Source organism: Lepidochelys olivacea (assembly GCF_965140295.1).
Source record: "Lepidochelys olivacea isolate rLepOli2 genome assembly, chromosome: 1".
Taxonomy (NCBI): Eukaryota; Metazoa; Chordata; order Testudines; family Cheloniidae; genus Lepidochelys; species Lepidochelys olivacea.
Window position 1 is genome coordinate 117,026,009 of NC_140411.1, and position 23,973 is coordinate 117,049,981.

At 37.6% G+C, this 23,973-nt stretch overlaps 1 protein-coding gene across 1 annotated transcript in view; it reads right to left on the bottom strand.

The window, feature by feature from the left end:
• Positions 1 to 23,973, bottom strand: part of MRPS9 (mitochondrial ribosomal protein S9) — a 44,776-nt gene that overhangs the window by 13,611 nt on the left and 7,192 nt on the right. Inside the window, exons 2-5 of the mRNA XM_084652550.1 lie at positions 23,039 to 23,218; positions 13,011 to 13,073; positions 12,898 to 12,928; positions 6,570 to 6,649 (exon numbers count right to left, since the gene is read on the bottom strand). Of these exons, the coding sequence (XP_084508676.1) occupies positions 6,570 to 6,649; positions 12,898 to 12,928; positions 13,011 to 13,073; positions 23,039 to 23,218 (354 nt within the window). The remainder of the gene's footprint in view (positions 1 to 6,569; positions 6,650 to 12,897; positions 12,929 to 13,010; positions 13,074 to 23,038; positions 23,219 to 23,973) is intronic.

Below are 23,973 nucleotides of genomic sequence, written 5' to 3' on the forward strand. Positions count from 1 at the left end.
TCCTGAGTTTCAGTGCTTGTTTTTTTATTATTATAACGTTCTTGTAATTCTTTTTAAACCTGAGGTTATTGGTATGTACTCTCAATCTTAATTGTTTTCTTCAAGAATCTAGCTTTCTGATGAAGCTAAATTACCCACAAGTTTAGTGTTCATGCTAAAAAAAAACCCATCAAATGCTTTGTGTTACAGCACAACTTAATCCTAAGTAGAATAAGTGAAGACTTTGGGCAACAAGTAATATTTATAAGAAAAACAGAAGTGGTGGTACTACAACTAAACACTGCAAATTCCAAAGACCCCACTTAAATTAGCAAGTGCTGACAACAAAAGGCTTATTGATGAGCACTGTGTACTGGCTTCAATTATTTTATGAAATACAATGGGTGCTAATAAAAACCTCAACATTCACAGCCCCAGCTATCTGCAGCATCAACAGTATCTTCCCATATTTAGAACAGGAAATACTATAGTGCTGCAATTACTGTGGAGTGGCAAGGATTAAATTTTTACATTTTATATACTACTTTACAAAAAGTACAAAGTTTAAAACAGTGAAACAGATGAAACATAGGAAAGCCTCTGAGCTTAGTAATAACCACTGTATAAAGTGCTAATTGTTAAAATACGCAATATCATAATTTGAAATAAGTGAACAAAGATGCTGATGCAACACTTAAATATCATTTAACACTTAAAGAACTTCCTTACAGTAGTAAGCACCCACCAATCATGATTTTAAGTTTCTTTATCTATAAATATACATTCCCAGTAGGGTTGCAATAAAAATATACAGATATTTAAAAGTATCAGAATAAGTTAACCATAGGTTTATTGATTTTCTAAAGTAGTTGCACTCACAGCACTTAAATAAATGATTGTGGAATCAGTTTAAAAGGAATCTGTGATGCAGGCTGGTGCTGAGATTTATAATAATGTAATGAGCAAAATAAATATTTTTGGAACAGCAGCTCAAGTGTATAGAACCTCTGAAGTAAAAAAAACAAAAAAACAAGAAAACCCAAATTGGTTTACAAACAGCTCAGATCAGACTGAACTGTAGCAGTAAGCCTTCCAGTAACTTTTTAATTTTGGGTAGGCATAATAGAAATCAAGTAAATATGATCAAATCTGTGTAGAATTTTCTCCCAATCTGTAAAAAGAAAAGGAGTACTTGTGGCACCTTAGAGACTACAGCTGTAGCTCACGAAAGCTCATGCTCAAATAAATTGGTTAGTCTCTAAGGTGCCACAAGTACTCCTTTTCTTTTTGCAAAGACAGACTAACACGGCTGTTACTCTGAAACCTCCCAATCTGTGGCATTTGTGTGTGTCCACTTCTATATTTTAAGATCTGATATCTTAAGACACAAGAAACATTATTCAAAATATCTGTAAGACTAAAATAAACTGCTCCTACATCCCAATACCTTGTGAGATACCTCAGTGTGATTACCTGGTCTGGTCTCTCACTTTGTAGGCTAGTGAGGTATGGAAAGTGCTACTCAGAGAGCAAGCATCTCACGTCACTCTGAAGCAACTCTTGCAGTTCAGTTAGGATCAGGGTTAAAAGGCAGTCACCTCAAGAAAAACATTCAGAGTAGGGTTGGATGGTGTGAGGTTTACCTGAGAATAGATAGAAAATTTTTGCATCTATGGGGTAGAAGTGTCAGATAGAAGCAAGAAAGCTTAGGTTCTTCTCTGGGGCTAAATGTTTTCTTGATAGCCGGTCAGGTGACTGAGGATATATCTACACTGCAAAGAAAAACCCATGGAACCAAGTCTCAGAGCTTGGGTCAATTGACTCACGGGGCTCAGGCTGCAGGGTTAAAAATAGCAATGTAGACATTCCTGCTTGGGCTGGAGCCCAGACTCCATGACCCCCTCCCCTCCGCCAGGTTCCAGAGCCCAGGCTGCAGCCGAAGTGGGAACATCTACACTACGATAGCCTCACAGTCTAGGACCCAAGAACCCAAGTCAATTGACCTGGGCTGTGAGACTCAATGCCATAGGGTTTTCTTTGCAGTGTAGACATACCTTATGAGGCTTGACTCAATAGCACAGAGGACATGAAGAAGTGGTTTCTATGAGTGGCTTAAGACTTCTGGAAGTGGAATGAATAAAGTTGGGAATGCACAAGAGATTTTTGGCCATTGAAAGGCTTGACCTAGATAGAGCTTGGCAATTAGGAAAGGGGCTGGATTGGCAGCCCTTGTAAATATGCGGGAAGGCTGTTTGCTTGACTCCTGACCCAACAGCTTCTTCTCTTCTCCTGTATAGGCATACAGTACCATCTTCCTATCTGGTGAGAAAGCAGATGCACTGAGGCAGCTGGATCACCTATCTACCTCCCTATCTAACAGTCTGACTATTAGAGCACCACCAGGATTTGGAATGCCTTACTCACTTCACCCTAATGTGCACATAATTTATTGGGAAGGTTAGCAGCTAGTACTAGAATCCTGTGCTAACTACAAAGACAATTGGGATGAGAGCTGCTGTAAGGAAAGAAAGGGAGGAAATACAGTTGTAAGTTTACTGTAAACTGGCCTTAGTCTGAAGTGATTTTAAATTGTAATTAAAATTGCTTTGGGTAATATGCAACAAGTGTAGAGGGAGACCTTGAATAGTCATTAGGCTCAGAAGCTCTACTAGGATGAATGGGTACAGTTCATACTTCTTGTGTTTCACTCTGCCTGTTTGTAGACTTGGAAGCTTATGGTCACAACTAAATCTTTTTTAAAAAAAAAAAAAGTTGTCTCTAAAGGAAACTTCAAATCTGCATAAAAAAAGTAGGGTTTTCCTAAGAATTTTTGGAAATGCCAGTTCCCCTCAATGTAAGAGTTCCTATTTTCTGGAATGCTTTTATCAGAGTTACTTACTGTCTACATGAAAAAAATCTAGACTAGGGAAAAAGTGGAATGCCATAAAAAAAGTACTTCTACAGTCAGTGTACATCTTACGGTAGGAGAGGTCTTCTCATGAAATACAGGTGCCAATACGTTTCGGTTTTGCTTCCAACTTTCATTTCTCTCATGGGATGAAATTTAGGTGACAAAACTTTATGGACAGGAGTAGTTCTACTACTTCATGGGACTACTCATGCATAAAGGTAAGCACATGCATAAGACTTTGCAAGATTCAGGACTTAAGAGGGTAAGATGCAATCATGATGTTAAATGCTATTTTGCAAAATAATCATATATAATGCCAAACAATTACATCTAACAATCCTAATTTTCCCCAAATTATAGGAAACTACTGTAGAGAGACTCTCTTTTCAGAAGATTTTATTAATCACTTCAAGATGCAATATTCGAACTCATGACTGTACACGTCTGTTGTCTTGTAAACTCAGATATTATGCAAACAAAATACCTGATTTTACAAGACACTAGGCAGCCATAAATGCTCCCATATCTAATGGAAGGATCAAATCCTTAATCTGCACTAGGATGCACTCTTAAGAAGGATTTATTCTTATTACTAAATAAATTGACAAGAATGAGTGAACTGGATCTTTGAAAAGTATCCTCAAAGTATAGAGCAGCTTATGAAAAAAAAAAATCTAGCTTTTTTGGGGGGCGGGGGGGGGGGTGAAGGACTTGTTTTAAAGGACTGGAGGAACCAGAACATCATGCATTAAAATTCTTTAGGTCACTTGGCTACCTTGAAAGTGAGTATTTTTTTTACTTTAATTTATTATTTTTAGTTTTTTAATCAAAACACTCAATATACTTAGAATGCCCTGGGATGTAAATGATTTTCTTTGAATACAATTTTGATAAAGGTAGCATAAGGCCACAATGATGTTTCCATTCACTGAGAATTCTGGAAGGGAATAATAATCAGGACTACTACATAAGCTACAAAATTTGTCCAACAAAAAAAGTATAAAATAGGCCACTTTGTCTTGTACATCACATTACAAAACCTGACTATATCACTTGCTAACAATACAATTTTCCATTTCGTATTCAAAGTGCAACATTTTGAATGAGATGAACAGCCACAACACATGTGAAGGGGTTAAATTCTCTCAATGTACGTTAGAGTTACATGCAACAAATCCCTTGCACATCAAGAGGTGAATAAACTGCCCCGTCCCCAAGACTAAACTATATTCAACAAGCAGAACAAAGAGAGCAATGTGAATACAAAGGATATTCAAGTTTTATAGAAGTCTTACTTAATATTCAAGTCATACATTCACATATAAGCTGGATCTTATAAGATGTAGGGTGAATGTATGTATTCACTACTTTTAACAGATGTCTAACATTTTTTATTAGCATTATCTAAACAAATGGCACTGCTGTGACCGGCTGTCTCAACTGCAATTAATAAAATCTGAGATCCCTGTCAGTAAATGCAGTTGTGACTGAAACATTTAGGCCAAATAATCATTTCTTTATCCTATTTATCACTCTTTATGTAGCAATTATTTTTTTAAAAAATCCATACAAAGTATTGTCATTCATGCAAATACTGCATTAACATACAATCTTTTCTTTCTCCCAGCTGTATGAATTACAGTTTTGGTAGTTTAAAAGAAATCTATAATTCTTATAGAACATATTTAGCCTGATGAGAGATTAAAACAATGTTAAGCATTGTATACAGATTTCACCTTTTTTTGCAGCTGCTTAACTAAAAGGATGTTAAATCCTGTTTAATTAATTCTGCTTTATATAATTCTATTTAATGGACAGATTTAGAAATGTCCCAAGAACACTCAAGTACTTTGAAATATCCTACAGTAATGAAATTTGTTTGTCAAGCAGATTTCATTTGACTAAGATTTAATCAAGTGGTATTGTAACAGGATACACACTATCCTTTGGAAGACTATTTCTTAGGCAATCTTACATACTTTTTTTAAAAGGCTAGGAAGAGCTAAAAATAAAATTGTGCTCCTTGTAAAATTTGTAATTTCTTCATTATGATGGAATGCAACAAAACATCTTGCCCTTGGGTTGCTCTGTTTCAGCCAAAACAAATGCAAATGGCTTGTCAGATGACAGCTGTTTGATAAGGCTCCTCTACAAGACCTGCATGCTTTACTTTTTTCCGTGAAACTTCGGATGAAAGGCAGAAGGCAGGAAGAGAATTAATGTAGCATACAGTCTAAAGGCAATGCTACAACCGTGATTAAGTAGAAAAGTTAAAAGGCACAGATTTTCCACAGCCTCGCTGCGTGCAACCCATCCGTGTAACAAGTTGACAGGCCTAGCGCGTCAGCTCCATCATCCTCTCCGACAGCTAAAACGCAGCATTGCATCCCTTTTCAGAGAAAATTTGCGTCTGCACCATGAAGCGTTGTACATTATTTCTTAGCACTGCAGGGGGCTCAAGTCCATATGGAACCTTCACAAATATTACCACAGATCAAACCAGCGGCGTTTCGAGGCAGATTTGACATACCTATTTAAATGAACAGCAGGGGTCCTCAGGCTGCCTCAGGCTGTGCAGGAGAAAACCTCTGTAGAAAGCCTATGCTGCAGCTCCATTACTCAGCAAAGACACACTCTACATTTATCATTCATTTCATTTCTGCCAGGGCAAGAAGCTCATTTGCCCAAGGTCAACAAAAAACGAAAAAAGGGTTTTTTCCAAGAAATAAATGTACCTGACAGGTGGGGATTTTGTCCTTTGGGTTTGTAGAGCACAAATAAACACCAGATAATTCTCAAAAATAAAGAAAAGCTATGTACAGAATTTGATTTTTGGGAAAAGTCCAATAATGTTGTTATAACTTTTTCAAGAGTGCATAATGAGGAAAACAGAATCTGACAGGAGCATCAAATTGAAAGTATCTGACTACAAAAGTGGGTCTTTTCTGGTCTCACAGAACCATGCATTAAAGTACTACAATCTCTCTACAAAGCTCTTCTAGGGAGTCAAAGAATTTATGTGCTACCAATGGGCATATTTATAAAAGGGCTCTTCAGAACACACAATAAAGAAGTTGGGACTAGTAGTGTTCTATCAGATGTAGCTTTTATCGTAAAGGTAAATGGACAGAGATCTCAGGGTATTACAACCATACTAACCTAAGTGCACATTGTTTTTTCATGTAAACTTAATCTTCAAACATTTTAAAAAATATAAATCTATTGAGCTACTTAATACAAATTTCCTTCACATTAAATGTCAGCACATTTCTGCAATTCTTCTCTTTAAGACGAAAAAGATGTATTTTAAAAAGGACAATGAATAATCCTAAATCTGGTCATCTCTGTTGGATGGACAGTCACCACCGCTAAGCGTTACTGATACTAAATTAAACTACAGTTTAAAATGAAAAATGTTCAGAATATTCAGACCTAATTCCAAACAAAACAAAAAAAAAGGCAAACAAACCATTCGCTTTTAAATTAGGCAACAACTTCTCTCTAAATGAAAGAATAAATATTATGATTTAACAAAACACATTATGTTTCACCTCTAGTAGTGTTATGGTCCATTATGAAATCACTAGGTAAATTCAGAAGCTTCTGAAATGTAGTTCTGATGTAATGTTTTACTTGGCTTAGCGTTAACATTATTTATCATAGACTATAACATACTTACATGCATTAATGAATAAAATGACTGCTTGCCAGTATAAAAGAGAAAGTGAAATGGACGGTGATCTTCTCCCCATTGGATTGCTAATGAAAAGCAAAATTAGACAAAAAAGCAATAATATACAGCAACTAGATAACTGCATTGAAATTGAAGTTATAAACCTCTTTTATAATACCAATTACCTTTTAAAATATCAGAGAGTAAAGACATTTCATGGGTATTCAACCAGTATGGAAAGCTAATATTTTAACATACCTTGTTATATCCCACCTCAATCTGCTAATATAACCAGATATTTTTAATATAGCATTCTAAATCTCTCATTACATAATGGAAGCCCTGCTGTAGATCTTAAATAAAATCTCAAGGAACCTATGTAATAGCAATACAGCAAGAGGTGCCAAATTTAGACTAGACATAAATGCACACTAAAAGATAATTATAAGCTATACCATGATTATGAAAAGTGCCAGATTGACAGCTCCAGAAAATAAAGTCTTCTAGAAACAGCAGTACTATATGGGTAGCCGCTGAATAAACTTTATGACATTGCCCTGATAATATATCTCAACTATATTCTAGAGCGAACAGTGTGCAGAACACAGATATTTTTAGGCAAAACGTTTAAAACAATTTCATCTGTCTAATCACAGGAGCCAAAACATTTATGTGATGCTTTAGCAATATAAAAATTATGAACAGATTTATAATTTAAAGGATACTTTCATCTAATAAAAATTTCCTTTATTTTAAAATTAAACTTTTCTGTCATTTTACCTCCTACAGTGACACATCATCTGAATCTACAAATTGAATCTGAAGCAATTACCAGTGCCACTGCTGGGCAGAGAAGATGTACAGAAGATATTATAGTTAGGCTTGGAAGGATTAGATTTTTATGGGTAAATGTTGATTTCACAAACGAACAAAAATATTTTCTTCAAATTGGCAAAGTAAGGAAAATGCAGCCTCAGAACTTAGAGTTTGATTTAAAGATATTTACTTTGTATATTTTGAAATGTGATATTGACAATTTGTATTTTAACTATTATAAAGCTTTAACTTTTTGACTCTCAAGGTCTACTTTCATTAAATACTTATTGTCCGACCCACCCATAATTACCTAGAACTGCAAAAATTTTAATAGATAAAAACTAAAAAACAATGCTTAAAATCCATAATTTTGTGCAGCTGTGGAAAATCAGTCTTCTGATTCAAGTGTCTTCTTAAGTAGCACAACACTATGCTAACTTTACAGAAGAGAACTAAAATGCGCAAGTACAGGTTCAGAACTATAAGCAGCTTTAGAAAAAATATTTAGTAAAATGCATTTAGCAAATTATTTGTATTAAATTCTGCTGGTTTTAATAGTATAAATTCAAATCTAACAGGTGTGTGTGTGTATATATACACATACACACACAGGGTAAAATCTTTCTAGAGTGGAAACACTCACTGACTTCAACGGAGCCAAGATTTCACTGATACCAAGTTCAAGAACTGACAATATTTATCAGTAATTTTTTGTCAAATATTCTTCAATAGGAGTACATTACTTAGTGAGTTGATTTATTTATTTATTTATTTGAGGTATTAAACCCGGACACCAAAGCTATACCTGGTTTAGGAAACATGTTAGATTAATTTAGTAAAGTCAAAGCCAGATTCTTGTAGACATTTGCACACATTACAAAACTTCCGTGTAATCTGGCATGCCCAGTCTATACTCAAAAGAGGCTAAGATGGGAAGCTGCAGATAAAACTGAGGTGAGTAGAAGCTTACTTAATGCTGGCCTGCAATAATAAATCCTATCTTATAAATGGAAACAGCGTTTTTGTTTTTGTTTCCCCTCTGCCCTCACCATGTACATAGAAAAAGCAGCAGGAATAGGAAACTGACATTACTTTTTTATGAACTGAAAAAGTTAATAAATCCCAACCATCTCATCACCAATGAAGAAGAAACAGTCTGTAGAAGATCAGAGGCAGATGAAAACAAATTCTGACAGACCTGATAAGCACAATATGCATTACAAAGAAGAGTTAAGGGAGGAAAATGGCAGAGGCACTAGTGGTAGGAAAAGACTAAGCTGGCAAAGACAGAAGGAACACTGGTAAAAACTGCCAAATTCAGACATCACATAAGCAACTGCAACTAAACCCATCAAGTGGCTTCTGTTTTCACCATGGTCAATTTCTTTTAAAACACAGTCAATGTGAGTTAGACTCAACTTTTAATAAAAGATGCAGTTATTGACCACATTTATGATAGTGTTTGTGTATTTCAGTCTGTAAAACTATGAAACTGAAGAAAAAAAATAGGGTGAGAAGTAGATGTTCATGTTGTGGCCTGATACTATATTAGCTGGTAATGGTATAGCTGCTCAGTGATGACTGCTCAAGGACCATTTTGAAGTACAAATTCGTATTTTTGCACTTCAAAGTTCTTAAAGACGTAACTTTTAGAGAATTGAATGACTTCCTTGAAAAATGGTGATCATTACTGACAAGGCTGTTTTTGGCTATAAATACAAATACACCCCACAATCACTAGGATAAGACCAGTGTCTGAGAGAGTTCATAAGTCCTGAAAGCATATGTACTAGTAGCCTAGTGCTGACAATAGGAAATGGCCATCAGACTTTTGATTCACATTTATTATTACCATCTTGCTGCCTCTTCAATTGCAACATGATTTTAGCTTATATTTCACAATGCACTGAAGTTAGAAATTAATGTTTTATACCATTTGAAAACTGATGTTCCAAAATTTCAGATGATATAAAAAGTCGGTTTTTAGCTTTAAAGGTTTTCAGGACAGCAGCTGCTAATATATGAGCATTCATAAAAGGGAGAAAATAAGATATTACTGAGGATCAGAATTGTGTTCTTTGGGGGACTCAGTGGTTCTGGGGATGCAGAACCTTTCCACACTACAGTGGAGTTGCATCTTACATGGGTGTTAGGTTCTGAAGTCAGCGCATAAGGTGAAAATCGTGCATAGTCAAAATTACCCTTGAAAATCTCTTACATCACCCATAAAGTACAGTAGACTGTACATGGTTTTGTGCATACTGTACAACCCTGTACAGTAATATGTATAAATGTACAGTATATAATAAAGAGTACATATGCAAAATATAATTTTACAGTATTTTTAATTACATAAAAGAGATTTCAGAGTAACAGCCGTGTTAGTCTGTATTCGCAAAAAGAAAAGGAGTACTTGTGGCACCTTAGAGACTAACCAATTTATTTGAGCATGAGCTTTCGTGAGCTACAGCTCACTTCATCGGATGAAAAGAATAAAAAAGGAAAACAGTAAACCTAACCACTCATCATTCATCCTGGATATTCTTGCTAGTCTACGACGACAATGATAATAGTGAAGTGGTTGGCTCTGGTTCAGCTCAAAGAAGTTGATTGTGTAGGCTCATCTGCTCCTGGTTGTTTTTTCTTGAAAAATATGGTGATCGGCAAATGTCGCGGTTGTCTCTTGAGCTGCTCAAACATTTCTTGATACGGTCTCAAACAGTCCATAATACTATGTGTGATTTTGAGGCTTCGTTCCATAGAGGGATCATATTCAGAAATTAAATCATTCGAGTGTTTTGTTGCTTGGAACACTTCAGCAAATTTTTGAAGATTCCAACTTGCTGGCTCTTCCTGTTCGTCATTGTCATCTTCGTCTTCTGTAGACGATTTTATCAGTTCCTTTAACTTTTCATTAGTCAATGTTTCTCTATGGCCCTCAATTAATTCTTCAATTTCTTCATCACGGATGTCGACGAAGCCACCACCACCCACTTGCCTGGCGACCTGAACAATTCGTTTCACTTCTTTGTCAATGGTCTGGATACCCTTAAAATCATTCACATATTCTTTCCATAGGTTTCACCAACATGCATTGACTGTTTCAGGCTTTACTGCATCCATTACAAGTTTAATATAAGTGATGCAATCGGAGTGTTGGAAGTCCTTCAACATTGCCATCACATTAAGATTGGGATCAGCATCCATAGCGCTACGTATCCATGAGAACGTAAGCCTCGTGTATGTGGCCTTGAAACAGCGAATCACGCTTTGGTTGAGAGGTTGGCGGTGGTATTGGGGAGGAGAAAGATTATTTCAACGTCATTATGCGCAAACCGGAGTGCCTCAGGGTGGCCAGGAGCATTGTCTATGATCAGCAACACTTTAAATTGAAGTCCTTTCTCTTTGAGGTACTGCTTGACCTCCGGAATGAAACACTTGTAGAACCGATCCAGAAATAATGCTGCCATCACCCAAGCCTTTTTATTTGATTGCCAGAACACAGGCAGGAGATTTTTGTTCTTGCCTTTGAGGGCACGGGGATTTGCATCCCTGTAGAGCAAACCCGGCTTTATTAAATGCCCAGCCGCATTGCCACAAAACACAGTCACATAGTCTTTAGCTGCTTTGAAGCCAGGGGCTTGTCTTTCTGATTTCGAAGTGTGAGTGCCGTTGGGCATTTTTTTTTTTTTCCCCAGAAGAGCCCAGTCTCGTCAGCATTAAAAACTTGTTCTGGAAGGTAGCCCTTTTCTTTTGTGATTTTAATTGTTTGGGGTAGGCTTTTGCTGCCTCTTCATTGGCAGATGCGGCTTCATCAGTAGTCTGCACGTGTTTGAGGTAGAAGCGGTTCCTAAAACTGTTAAGCCAACCTTGGCTGGCTTTGAATTCCTTCTCATCCGAAGGCTGTCCCTCTTCGGCAGGACGTTTGAACTGGGCGTAGAGGCTAAGAGCCTTTTCTTGCAACGTGTTGCCATCAATAGGCACACGTTTACGGTTCATGTCCTCCTGCCATAAGTTTAATGCTTTTTCAGTCTTCAGTAAAGTCTTATCACGCACCTGGGCTCATCACCTTAGCAGTTATTGGAGCACTTGATGCCATGGCTTGACAAATTTCTCTCTCGAATCTTGATGACGCAGATGCTAGATTTGTTGCAGCCATATTTACGCGCCACGTTGGAGACGGATAGACCATCTCTCAATAAGTCCAACACAGCCAGTTTTTCCTCCAGCGTTGGAACAGATAGCTGTTTCTTCGGTTGAGCACCAGATGAAGTAGTTAGCTTGCGGTTAGGGGCCATGTTGTACAAAAAATACGTATCTTTAAACACTAGAATCACATTCAGCATGGCGAGATGCCCACACCATGAGAGGCATGCGGGAACTGAAACCGACTGAGGGAACAGCAGATTCACGTCTCCCATCTCACGCTCACTCCAGGGCATACGCTCATTGAGTTGAATGGTGGGCGGAATCGCCCGCACTACAGTATTTAAATTGTTTTTTTCTTTTTTTTTTGCCCAGCGCATATAGTTGAATTTGCGTAAGTTAAATTCGCGTATGATGTGCCTCCACTGTAGTTCACTTCAAGCTTAGGACAGTAGCAACCAAAAGTTGTTGCAATGTTTGTTTAGTGTTCCATATAAAATGATTTTGGTAGTCTAAATTGTTTCCGCTGAACAGATGTCCAACGAACAAAAACCGCTACTGGGAACAAGACCAAAGATTGGACAGGCAAAGAAACTGCAGAGTTGATCCTGCCAGATCAAGGGCAGATAATGGTGGAAAGCGTGCACAGTCTGGTGCTTTGGATAAAGAGATCGCTTCAGTTTCCAAGGCTGCCAATCTGCTACTTTTCATAAGCATTGAGTTTACCTGAAAGTTTTGGTTTTTTTAATTATATTTTATACCAAATACTAATAAAAAAGTAATGCTTTATAGGTCGATCCAAAGCCAACTGAAGGACTCCCATGGACTTCAGTGGCTCTCGATCAGACTACGTTATTAGAAATGTTTCTCAATGGCAGGACATCTTTTCTTTAAAAAGATCACTGGTCCCCTGGGGTATGTCTACACGGCAATTAAAAATCCTTGGCCACAGACTTGGGCTCGTGCTATGGGGCTAACTGCAGTGTAAACATCCAGGCCTGAGCTGGAGCCCAGGCTCTAGAGGGTTCCAGAGCTCAGGCTGTAGTCCAAGTTGGAACGTCTACACTGCAATTCAACAGTGCTGCAGCCTGAGCCCAAGTCAGCTGGCACAGGCCAACCATCAGTTTCCAATTGCAATGTAGACATACCCTCACTCTAGCAGTACTTTTTGTCACTGGTGCAGGACCTCAGATCAGTAAAATTTCATATTATATTTGAAAGGTTTGCGTTTTTATTACTCAGGTGCCTCATTAGCAGCTATAAAAAAATATTAATAAAGGAAATGTAAATGGGTTGTAGGAAAGAAAAACAACATAGAGGCTCATAATGAAAACTTTGATATAGCCTGGAAAAAATAGCTATGTACACTTACCTCTTTGTTTTGGAAAAATTTCAGTGGGATGCTATAGAAAACCAAAAAAAAAAAAAAAAAGTTAGTATGCCATGCTAAAAGTACTCAGAAAATTCATTGAACATTGTTCTTACCTTCATTATAGGCCTGGCCCTTTTCTCAAATAAGCCAGAGGGAAAGAGGTAGGCAATAGCTTTCTGCAAACAAACACACAAAGATCAGATACATATTTGTTCTGTAACAACAACAAAATAATCAAATTCCTTACAGATATTTTTACTATGAGCATGCTATAAAAACCTAGACAGCACAGAGAGAGAGACAAATCAACAAAAAATGGCATGTGCCTATATGCTGTTCTGAGAATAAAAGCAGCTGTAAATATCTCAGGATTCTTTAGAGAGAATGAAAGAAGAAGAATCTAATTCTGAAGTCTGTAATCTAGTGGGTTTAGAATGAGTGAACTGTTTTGTTTACTTTAAAGATTAACTTTAAATTCAAACAGACAATTACAAGAAATACTCAGTTGCCAGGTTCAAGTAATATACAACCTCCATTTTATTTAATCTAAACACTGATTTTTAAAGAGTAATTCTCACTTATCTCCTCAAAAATACCTAATGCTGTAACTTAGAATGGATTTCACATTTCATTTATAATTTTTTAAATTTTCTTCCTGCACATATTAGTGTTTGTGAAAGGTGCAAGCTTGATAGCTCTTGAGAATAAGTTCTCTATTTTTTCAAAGATTACTACTCCTGGAGGAATTCTGCACCAAAAAATTAAAAAAATTCTGCATATTTTATTTGTCAAAATAATACATTACCAAAATTATTGAAACTGGTGTGATTGTATTGTATTTCAAAATACCTGTCAGCAAGTATGTCTGTAACAATACAGACAATGAAAAAAATTCAGGAAATGTTTCTATCGAATAGATTCCTTACTAGGCACGTAAATACAGAACTTTGAGTAATTCATTTAAACTACTATACAGAAATATATTTCCTGCACCCCTCAGTGCAGGGCAAAGGCTTGGGGGAATCAGGGTAAAGGAGGAGCTGAGGGAAAGGGAGGAGGGGAGGGAAGGGGAGGATCCTGGGAGTGAACCTGGAGGGTTGTTGGATGTGGGTGGGAAAAGTATGGAATAGGTTTTTTGAGGGGGCCAGAGAGGGATTGTTAGGGCGCCTCCCCCATGCAGACCCTGACTGACCCCAGCCTCTCCCATTTAGTCAGGTACACCTGTCCCCCTTAATCCCTGTACCCTCAGACACCCACTCCCCCCATCCCCATGTGTCCCTGCACACCCCCATCCACCTCCTCCCCCCATCCCCATGGGTCCCTGCACCTCCCTCCCCATGTGTCTCTGTGCCCCCACTCAGTCACCCCGATTCCCCCATTGCCATGTGGCCCAGCGCCTCCACTCCCATTCAGCTGCTGCCCCAGTCTGCCCTTCCCCAATAGCCATTAGGAACCCCAGTCTGTGACCTGCCAGCCCCATGCTGTCTGTCCCCACATATCCCGTCTCCTGACCAGGCCCCACAGGTACAGTACTGCCAGGCAGACAACCTCTTCCCTTTCTTATTGGCAGCTGGGGCTGCTCCCACCTGGGAGTGGCTGCTCTGTTCTAGTGCCACAGCAACCCCTCGTGGGCAAAAGGCGGAACTGCAGCAACTTTCTGGCAGAAGTGATTTTCTGCAGAAAAAAAATTGTGCGCGGCACATTAATTATGCGCGCACACAGTGGCGCAGAATTCCCCCACGAATAGAATACAGACAAAATGGACAGAGGCAGCACAAGCTTCCCCACACTATTTTGCCACAGAGTGCCAATCTGCACAGGAGATAACTATGGGTTTGCAGACCACTGAGAATCTCCATTCCACCTAGATCCAGCACTTTTTCAGGATTGTCAAGAGTGATGATTGTTGTCATGGAAATTTATATACAAAGGCTTCTGAACAACTATCACATGGGAACAACTGGTGGTCACTACAACCTAAGCTCAATTTGAACCAGCAACCTGTAGGTGAAAATCTCTATTCCAATTACTAAACCTTAAACAATGAAGTCTCCCTTTAAAAGTCTGTCAATAAGACACTTACGAGTTAGGAAACCATTAGAATGTGCATTTTTTCAAATGGTGGTTTATCATCAAGATTATTGCTATATGCAGTACATGATACTTATTCTTCATCCACTCAACCAATATTTTAATGTGGTGTGTGTTCCCTGTTAATAAGTAACATCACTTACTCTTGCAAACAGATTAAAGACTATAAACCATTTCTGGAATTACTGTAAGACACAGTAGCTTGCAGTAATAGTAAATCCAACTGGATGTAATTCCTATTTAGCAATTTATTACTATGGCATTTTTTTTCCACAATGGTTGAAAAAATGTTGATTAATGAAGCAAAAATAATGTATTAGTATTTTTCCAAATTAAAAAAAAAATATATGTTTTGGTAAATGTGGCTCTAAATATGGCCAATTTCAGTCATGACACAAAATTAACAAAAGCATGAGCCTAGTGATTTTAGAAAGAGATACAATATATTTGTACAACAGCACTAATAACAGAACAAAATACTGCAGTAGACTTGCTTGCATTTTTAGTGGACAGAGCATTTTTAGTGGACAGAGAAGAAAAATGCAATTACAAGAATTTTAGTTAAAATCGTCTCTCAAAAACTATGCTTCTTTTTTGGTTTGGTTACCTTTAGGCTATTACTTGCTCATAAACCAATCCATGTCCACGGAAAAAATTATCAGTGCTTCAACCTACTTAATATGCATGGAGTGTAAAAAGACCTAACCTATTATTTTCATTAATCCCCTACTGGTATTCCAAACAGAAATTTTGAGAATTCTGAAGCAAACAAAAGGATTAACTTGATTTTATGAAATGGTAATTTTGTTTCTCTTAGTGACTGCTGAATTCCCATTTGTTAGTCGATGGGCATTTTGTGCACACAGAGAGTAGGTGAACACCTATTTATGAACAAATGGGGATTAATTACAGTGACAATAGAGAAATCTGCTGTGAGCCAACTCTGGTTAAGCAAACACCTTATACTATAACATATTAAAGGAATATATTATGGGCTACTGAGACTGCAAGTGTGTGTAGTTAAAAGGTATCCTGTATCTTAGCTCTCAAAGATTTGATTCAACCAGTATCTATTAGTGTGACACTAAAAACTCAGTGTAAACGTGACATTCTGTCTTGCTGCAACTTCAGAGGTTTTGAAATTTGTTTTCCTTCTAATGTGAATAAAACCAATCCATGTTGCATGTTTTCATTAAAAATGGAATTAAGTCAGGGAGAAGATGTGTGTCTATCTCTACCCCTAGTAGTAGTAGTTAGGGTATTGGCCTGGGATAATGCTTGATTGAGAGCAGAATTTTTCATCACAGTTCACTCTAAATTAGACAGAGACCCAAACCTGAGTCTCCCACATCCCATGCCAGCATCCTAACCATCCAGCTACAGAATCTCTCTCACCCTCTCTGTAAGTTTCAAAAAACATCTTCACAAAATGTTTCAGTTTTGATGAAACAGCATATTTTGGGGAAAATGTTCTGATCAGCTCTTGCTCTCAAATTCATATGTTATTAGTAACAGAAACAGAAGGTGGACCAGCCTCTAGACCACCACGAGTAACAACTCTCTCTAAAAACTGAAACTAGAGCATTTTAGTGTAGTTCAAGAGAAGGCTTCATTAACTTAATATGGATTTCCTTCAAACTTCCAACACTGGATTTCAGTGCAAGAATCCCTTCAGGAATCAGACCAAGATCTAGAAGACAATTATATTCGGAATATCCTTGAAAACATAAAAGCAAACCAATGACCTCTAAAATATTCCATTACCAAACCTGAAATAGTTGTGGTAGAGAGAGCACTGACACATGAAAGGTTCCATACAGACTTTTCCAGACCAGTTTTCTTTAGGATTGGGATTCTCAAGTTGAGGGTTGTGAACAGGTATTTGGGAGTCATATCGACTCTGTCCTTCCCCTAATGCTAAATCAGAGGGGATGACTGACTGGATGAGAAGGGAAATCCAGTGGGAAGTGGAGCCCTGTATGAATAAGGCTGAGAACAATGTCTTGAGGATAACATCAGAGTCTAGTAACAAATATGTTGAGATATCTGATACACCCCCACCACCGAACTTCTATAGAGAGCAGGTATATATTTCACAACCCTATTAAATTTTCCTTGGGAACAGGCCTTATAATTATCCCTGGGAATAGACTACAGCTCTCTAATATGACAGATGAAGTTTCATCCCCCTCAACCACATTACTTTTCAAAATAACTGCACCCCAAGAATCCTGAAACACAACATCCCACTTCTGTCTCACAATAATTCTGTAACCCACTGCCAAAGAGACTCTAGAGAGAACTCCATATAGAGGATAACAGCCTTCTTTTGGTATGAGTTACTCCTTTAGCTCAAGTTGCAGAGAGGTCTCTCTTGTGGATCTGAGTGTCCTGGGTTCAAACTGCTGATGGCCCATGTGGGAAAAAATATGTGATCACATAATTAAAGAATAAATCATAATGCATATACTCAAGAGTTGCATTTAATTCTAGCATTTCTTAAAAAGAGTGCTTGAGTTGGTAACCCTATTGTTGCTTCAGCATACTTATATATGGGACCCACTTTTAAAGTTATCACTTGGGGAGGTACTGGATATGTTTGAACATTGCTAGTGGGCTTTTCACAAGTAGGTTGTCAGTTTGAATCCACCCTAGCTCAAAAGGGACTGAAACTTGTTCTCATCATATCCAGTAGATGTTTGGTGGCCCCTCAAACCAATTACCTGCAAAAATGCAGAATAACTCAGACATGGAGCTGCACAAAGATTCTTGGCCCTTCATTTTCCCAAAGGCCAGAGAAAATCTGGCCTCAATTTTAACCTCAGATGGCCCAGTTTATTGCCATCTGATGCACATTTAATTGTATCTTCAGGCATTTAGAAATCCATTACCTTAATTCAAACTGGATTGGCAAAAAAATATTAGGTCAGACTCATAAGTCAGCAAGGGGAGAGAGGGGAGGCATTTTGCGTCTGCTGTCTTCAGGACCTTTTATAAAGCCAGTGGAGCTTCCCAGCACAGGCCAGGAAGCTCTTACGCTGTCCTCCTGCTTCAATGGTCCTATGGAGATTTGTTACGGTGCAAGTCCACCCTGGCCATGCTTCCTCCTGCTCCGATTCACCCACACTTCGCCTCCATTACAGCCATGGCCTACACTGGAAGGCTTCCTGTGCTTAAACCATTTATGGAGGTGGCACAGGGCTAGCGGAGAAGCCCCCAGCAATGGGGGTATTTTCTAGGGGAGTCTTAAATCTTCCCTATGGCTTCTTTGCTACAGCACCATTGGCACAAAAGGTCCCTAAGCACATTGAAGAACTGGACATAATGATGCTTATACTTTACTTTTATATACATAAAGCCTAAAGCACTGAGTACTAAACCAGTTCAGCTCTGAGACTATACTTCAGGGCATAACATTTGAAACACTTCAGTAGGACCCCTGGCTCCCTAGATGATGTTACTGAATCAGCTCCCTTTGCTCTCCAGCTTCCTCAGCCTGATTCCAACTTCCCTTTCCAACTCTGTTATGCTGGGAAATCTCTAGTTCTTGAACTAGACTCCAATACCAACTCCAGCTCAGACAGTTTTCAATACTACATTCTTTGAGCTACAATGTTTAATGGAATTGTTGCTCTCACTGAGTCAGCAATGACTAAGAACGTTAATAATGCTGGTGGTTTCCAATATCTTTTAAAAAAAGAACTTCCACACAAGTTTTTTTAGTGGAGATTTATGTGAAGTGAAAGTTTGAAGTGTTAAATAAAATCCATTTTAAAAAGTTACCAATCCCTTCAAAAAAACAAAAATATCCCAGCCGTTTGGTCAAATCCAAGTGGACTTCTCTATCCAAGTGGGGATTTTGCTTAAGTAAGGAAAATCTGACTCCCTTGGGACTAGCATTTTACACAGAATAGCACTCACAGTTTTTAAGAGTTCCTTTAGGTAAAATCTGAATATCCTTTAAAAGTGAAATGTGCTGGGTTGTTTTTAAAAACCAATCCAACTGCAACATACATTTTTCACTATTATAGGACTAAAAAGGTCTTACTGCTTACCCAGAGGAGAACTTATGTGGCACACAAATAGCATATTATTGTGAGCCAGGGGTTTCTCATTTAATCAAGATGCTTTAGGCCACAAAATTCTTTGTGGGGAACAACTCTCCTAATACCCTTGTACAAAGACATTTGCAAGTGAAACTAGTTTCCTTAAAACATTTGTTTTACATTTAAACATAAGTCAGTCTGTATGTCAATTATCATTTAAGACCTATGCCCTACTCACCAAAAGATGCTTAACATTTATCTAGAGATCAAATACAAGACCTGCTCTACATTTTTTTTTTAAACTAACTCTACTGAAAGACAGCAGCTTTATATTGTGCTCAGATATCTGGAACAGCATTTAGTAAGTCCATAAAAGGAAAAATAAGAATACTAGAATATAAATAGATCACAGGGTTTAAGGTGCTTTTCTTGTATTAATCTTGCTTAGATTTTTGGCTTTAAACTAGAATATTAGTGATCTGAAAGTTTGAAATGAAGGCAGACTGTTTACTATGTCTGTAAGTTAAAGGTAAATCACAAAATAAAAGGATTACAGACTCGACCAGAGAAAAAGCACTGGGTCAGGACTGCAATCTCTATTAATCAGGTATCCCAGCTGGGCAGTGGGTATGCAGCTGTTAACTTGATCAATGACTTACCTAAATGTCATCTCTACTGATTCGCTTATAAATTACCAGCAAGTGAGACTAATGTACAGGTGCTAATTTATTTAAACTGTTCTCTGCAGTTCTACATAGCTTTATAAACTGCATCTGGCACCTAATGTTAGCTGTCAGTTGTACTTAGACATGCTTGTCCTAACGACTCTGTTCATTAGAAATGAGCACAAATTATGAAATATTGTGAAAAATGATACATCAAATGGAATGGGCAAAGCAAATCAATTAGAGAAACTTCATACCACATATTCACACATAGGAGAATAAAATATCCTGGTTCCAGAGCAAGGTCTATAATACCAATTAAAAAGCAATTGGTAGACTTCTGCAGTTATATATCAATTTGCTGGACTTTTCCCCCCCAGTAATTTAGTTGTAATATACAGCTTAACTTTCCATTCCTAAATAAAAGCATGAGTAAGAGGCAATTCTGCATCCAAAAATCCAGCAAGAGGATTAAAACATGGTAAACTTATTTCCCTGTAGCACCTGTTCTAAAATTCACAAGGTTTAACTTTTAATAAAATACACATACAATGCCAATGAAAGACAATCTCATGTCTACTTTTGAAATGCACTATACAGACTGATTAACAGTAGAAGACATGGAGGTACGTAAGCACTCATCAAAAGGAATTATTACTATTCGAAGTGCAAAGCCTTATAATTCTGCTGCCAGTGCTAAGCGGCTTTTATAACAGAAATTTAATTATGCATAGCAGACATTATGCATTCAAAGTATTTTCAACACCTGATGGTATGTGAGCAAGTTAAACATGAATGGTAGATACTCTGTAATACTAAATAAAATGCTGCGCTTTTGTTTTTTCACCTTTTCAGAAATAAAATTTGTGAACTGGTCCCATACTTGTCACGTGCACTTCAGTAAGGAAAAGTGTAATGCCGACAGACCCCGGTTGTCAGCAGGCAGCATTGAACCGGGGACCTCTAGAGCTTAGTGCACAAGCCTCTACTGCACGAGCTAAAAGCCAACTGGCTCTTAGCTAAGGCTGTAGAGCAAACTCATTTTAACTCTCCCTCTAAGTGGTCGCAGTGCAACTAGATGGGACAGAACACCACACCCAGAAGGTGTGTGGGTTACAAAAGCTCATTTCCAGAATGAGCCCACTTTTCTTTCTAGTGGGGAGCTCAGTCATTTTGTACAAATGGCCAGAATATCCCTTGGGGATCTGTGTGCAGAGGATCTTCCATCTTCTACATGCGTATTTATGGCATATATGCATGCATGGGAAGAGAACCCATGCCCCAAACAGTCCTGCTGCCCACTTCCTGAGCTCCTATAGAGGCTTGTCCTCGAGAAACAGGCCCATGTGTGGAAAGAAAACCTGGACTGCAGGGAGGGAGCTGAATTGTGGGTGAACACACAGCCTCCTACTACCAACCCTTGCAGGAAATCAACACAGAAGTTAATACAATCTCCACACTCTGTGAGCTGTACCAACAGTTTTTTTTACTAGTTTGTGCAAGCACGTCATGCAAATAAACAAAGACAAACTCCGTTACGGGTGAAGAGAACATTTACCAAATTGAGATAAAATATTTAGGGAAAGGAAATTTTATCATTTAATAAAAGCCAGAACAAGCAAAGTAAAGTAAGTAATTTGTTAATCATTAAGGCCTCAGTCCTGCATACTGATTCACCAGTGCACATCTTTACCTCGACAGAGTCCTACCGAAGTCAATGAGACTACATACAGGTGACAAGTGTAAGGGTCTGCAATGGTGTTTCTATTTCCAGTGGTACTATCAGGACATCAATATCGAAACATGCCTACCACTGCTTCAAATGCAAATAAAATGTAAACTATAAAAATAAATACAAATGTTAAATTCTCACTGTCTCAAATCTAAGCCTCAAAATGGATTCAGAGTACTACTGTCCTTAAAAAAATAAAAAGGGATGTAGGCATATGACTGCTCAGAGCTCAAGACTTTTAACCTTACTGACAAGGAGTAAGTTCCCTTTGTTTGCTCAGGCCTTTGCCTGAGGTGAACTGGATGTGAAGAGTGTGCTGTCCAAGAGATTAGCTGGGAACATTGCTTTATGAGTTTGTGATCTTTATAATAGAAGTCAGAAAGAAAGGATTGTCATTTGTTAAGAGAACCAACTGTTGGCAGCATGCAGTTCATTTTTATATTAATTGTTTTTACTGAGGAAAATTCATACAGAGAATCAAGCACTGGGTGCATATTTTTTTATAAATATAAATTAAAATAAGTGAAAGCTATTGTATGTCTTGTGTGAAAATCACCTATTGCATAAACAGCAGCTTATTTTACCAGGCATGCAATGAGTGAGCAAAATCAAGTTTAAAATAAATGAGACTAGAATTTATTTGGCAAGATGTTCTAATTAATATCTTTTTGAACATAAAATTTGTCTAGTATTGGATTTTAACTTCTTGGAAGATTAAAAGGTTTGACTATTCTTTGTTGGTTGCAACTACTTGTAAATCCAGACATTTGTTTACACAGAAAACTTTTTTTTATGATTAAGAAGTCAAAAACAGTTCCCAATCTTTTACAATACACTTAGCACCCATAGCAGCCTAAACAGTTTATATTAGCAGAGAAGAGGTAAGAAAATATCCAACCAAATATTTTAACCATCTCAACCTGAAGGACAGAAAAAGCTGCTTAACCTTAAGTCTACCTGATTCCCAACTGCAAGTCGTTACATGTAAAGCAGCAGGCATTTCCTCAAAAACCATCGTATTTCCCTGTTCCCACAGTGGCCATAATGCAGTGAGCTCAATTTTCTCTTCTTTGGTTCCATGACACGCTGCTCAGTCATGAGACTTCATGGGAGAATGGGTGTGTGTGTGTTTGTGTGTAAATTACTAAGTAAAATTGAACCAAGTGTTGGTTGTGAAATATCCTGTAAAATTTAAATTTGCATCATCAGCTGCTGTGGTATCATGCAGGAAAACCTGACCTAAATATACAAAGCAGGTCAAATGAGGAGTAAATGTTTTCAAGTGCTATATAAACCTTTATAGTGGTTCTTATGGCCTCAGATCAAGGGGATTATCCATTAGTAGCTTTAAAGAGAACCTACTGTGCTTTAGCAAAATATGGGTATACAGTTCTATACTGCCATGTCTGACCTCACACACATAGCAGGGGCAGAATCTCTATTCACAGCCACAATTGCAATGTTTACAATGTATAGTAGTATTCTTTCTTATTCTGACAGTTTGATTAATATTCACGGAGAGCTGAGGGGCTCATGCTGAAGTAAAGTGCTTTCAATATCTGAAACTCTATAGTAAATGACTTCTCCAACAGAGCAACTGTACTTACATCAACATCCTCTTGGGTAAAAGTTTCTGGATCTTCCCCCATCATGTTGGCTAAATGTCTTTTTCCTAGGTTGAACTCTTCAATCTGGTTTTTAATAAAAGCCTCTGTATACTTTTCAGGTCCTGAGGCTGCAATGTTTCTCTTCTGCACTGCTGTAGTGGTACAGATTAGTCTTAATGTCTAACAAAAAAAAAAGAAGAGAATATTAAAGAATTGGTACAGCAAACTCTAAGCAAAATTATTGGCATAAAAAGGGAAACATGCTTTGTGCACAGTAGTGTAGAAACTAAGAAAAGGCACTCTTATTCAGAAAGTTGATTTCTTCTAGTTGCCAAAGACCCTTTTACAGATGTGTTCAAACAGTTTAATCTTTTTATATGAGAAAATAAATTGTGAACAATGGATTGTCTTTTTATCAAATGTATGTACCTATGTTTAAAAATGTTAAATCAATTTCAAACAGTTTGTTTTCTGTGACATACACTCAGATTTTACTAATAGAATGAAATGTAATTTTACATGTGACGAAGTCTCTGATGAAAACAAAACAACAAATTTTAGGCAAATAAACCGCTTAGGCATTGTAAGTAAACAGTGACTGTATTCTTTTATCTCTCTGCACACAAATAATCTCAAAGGGTTTATATATATATTTATATATATGTTCACAAAGAGAGAACTTCTAAATGAAGCATGAATAGAACTGCAAACTTAATTCTGCTATCCCAAGTGCAATACAACAGCGTAATGAAACTACTAAGGTATCAAGTTTCCATGTTGCCCTGTCAAAGAAACAAAGAAAAGGAAATTAGGCACAATGCATTTTTGGGACAGTGAAATAGCCTAGGACCCTTTCTTGCACTGAGAACCATACAGTGGCACCCCGGAGCCCACCAGTTACTCTATTTTTACACACATAGGCTTAGGGGTGCACT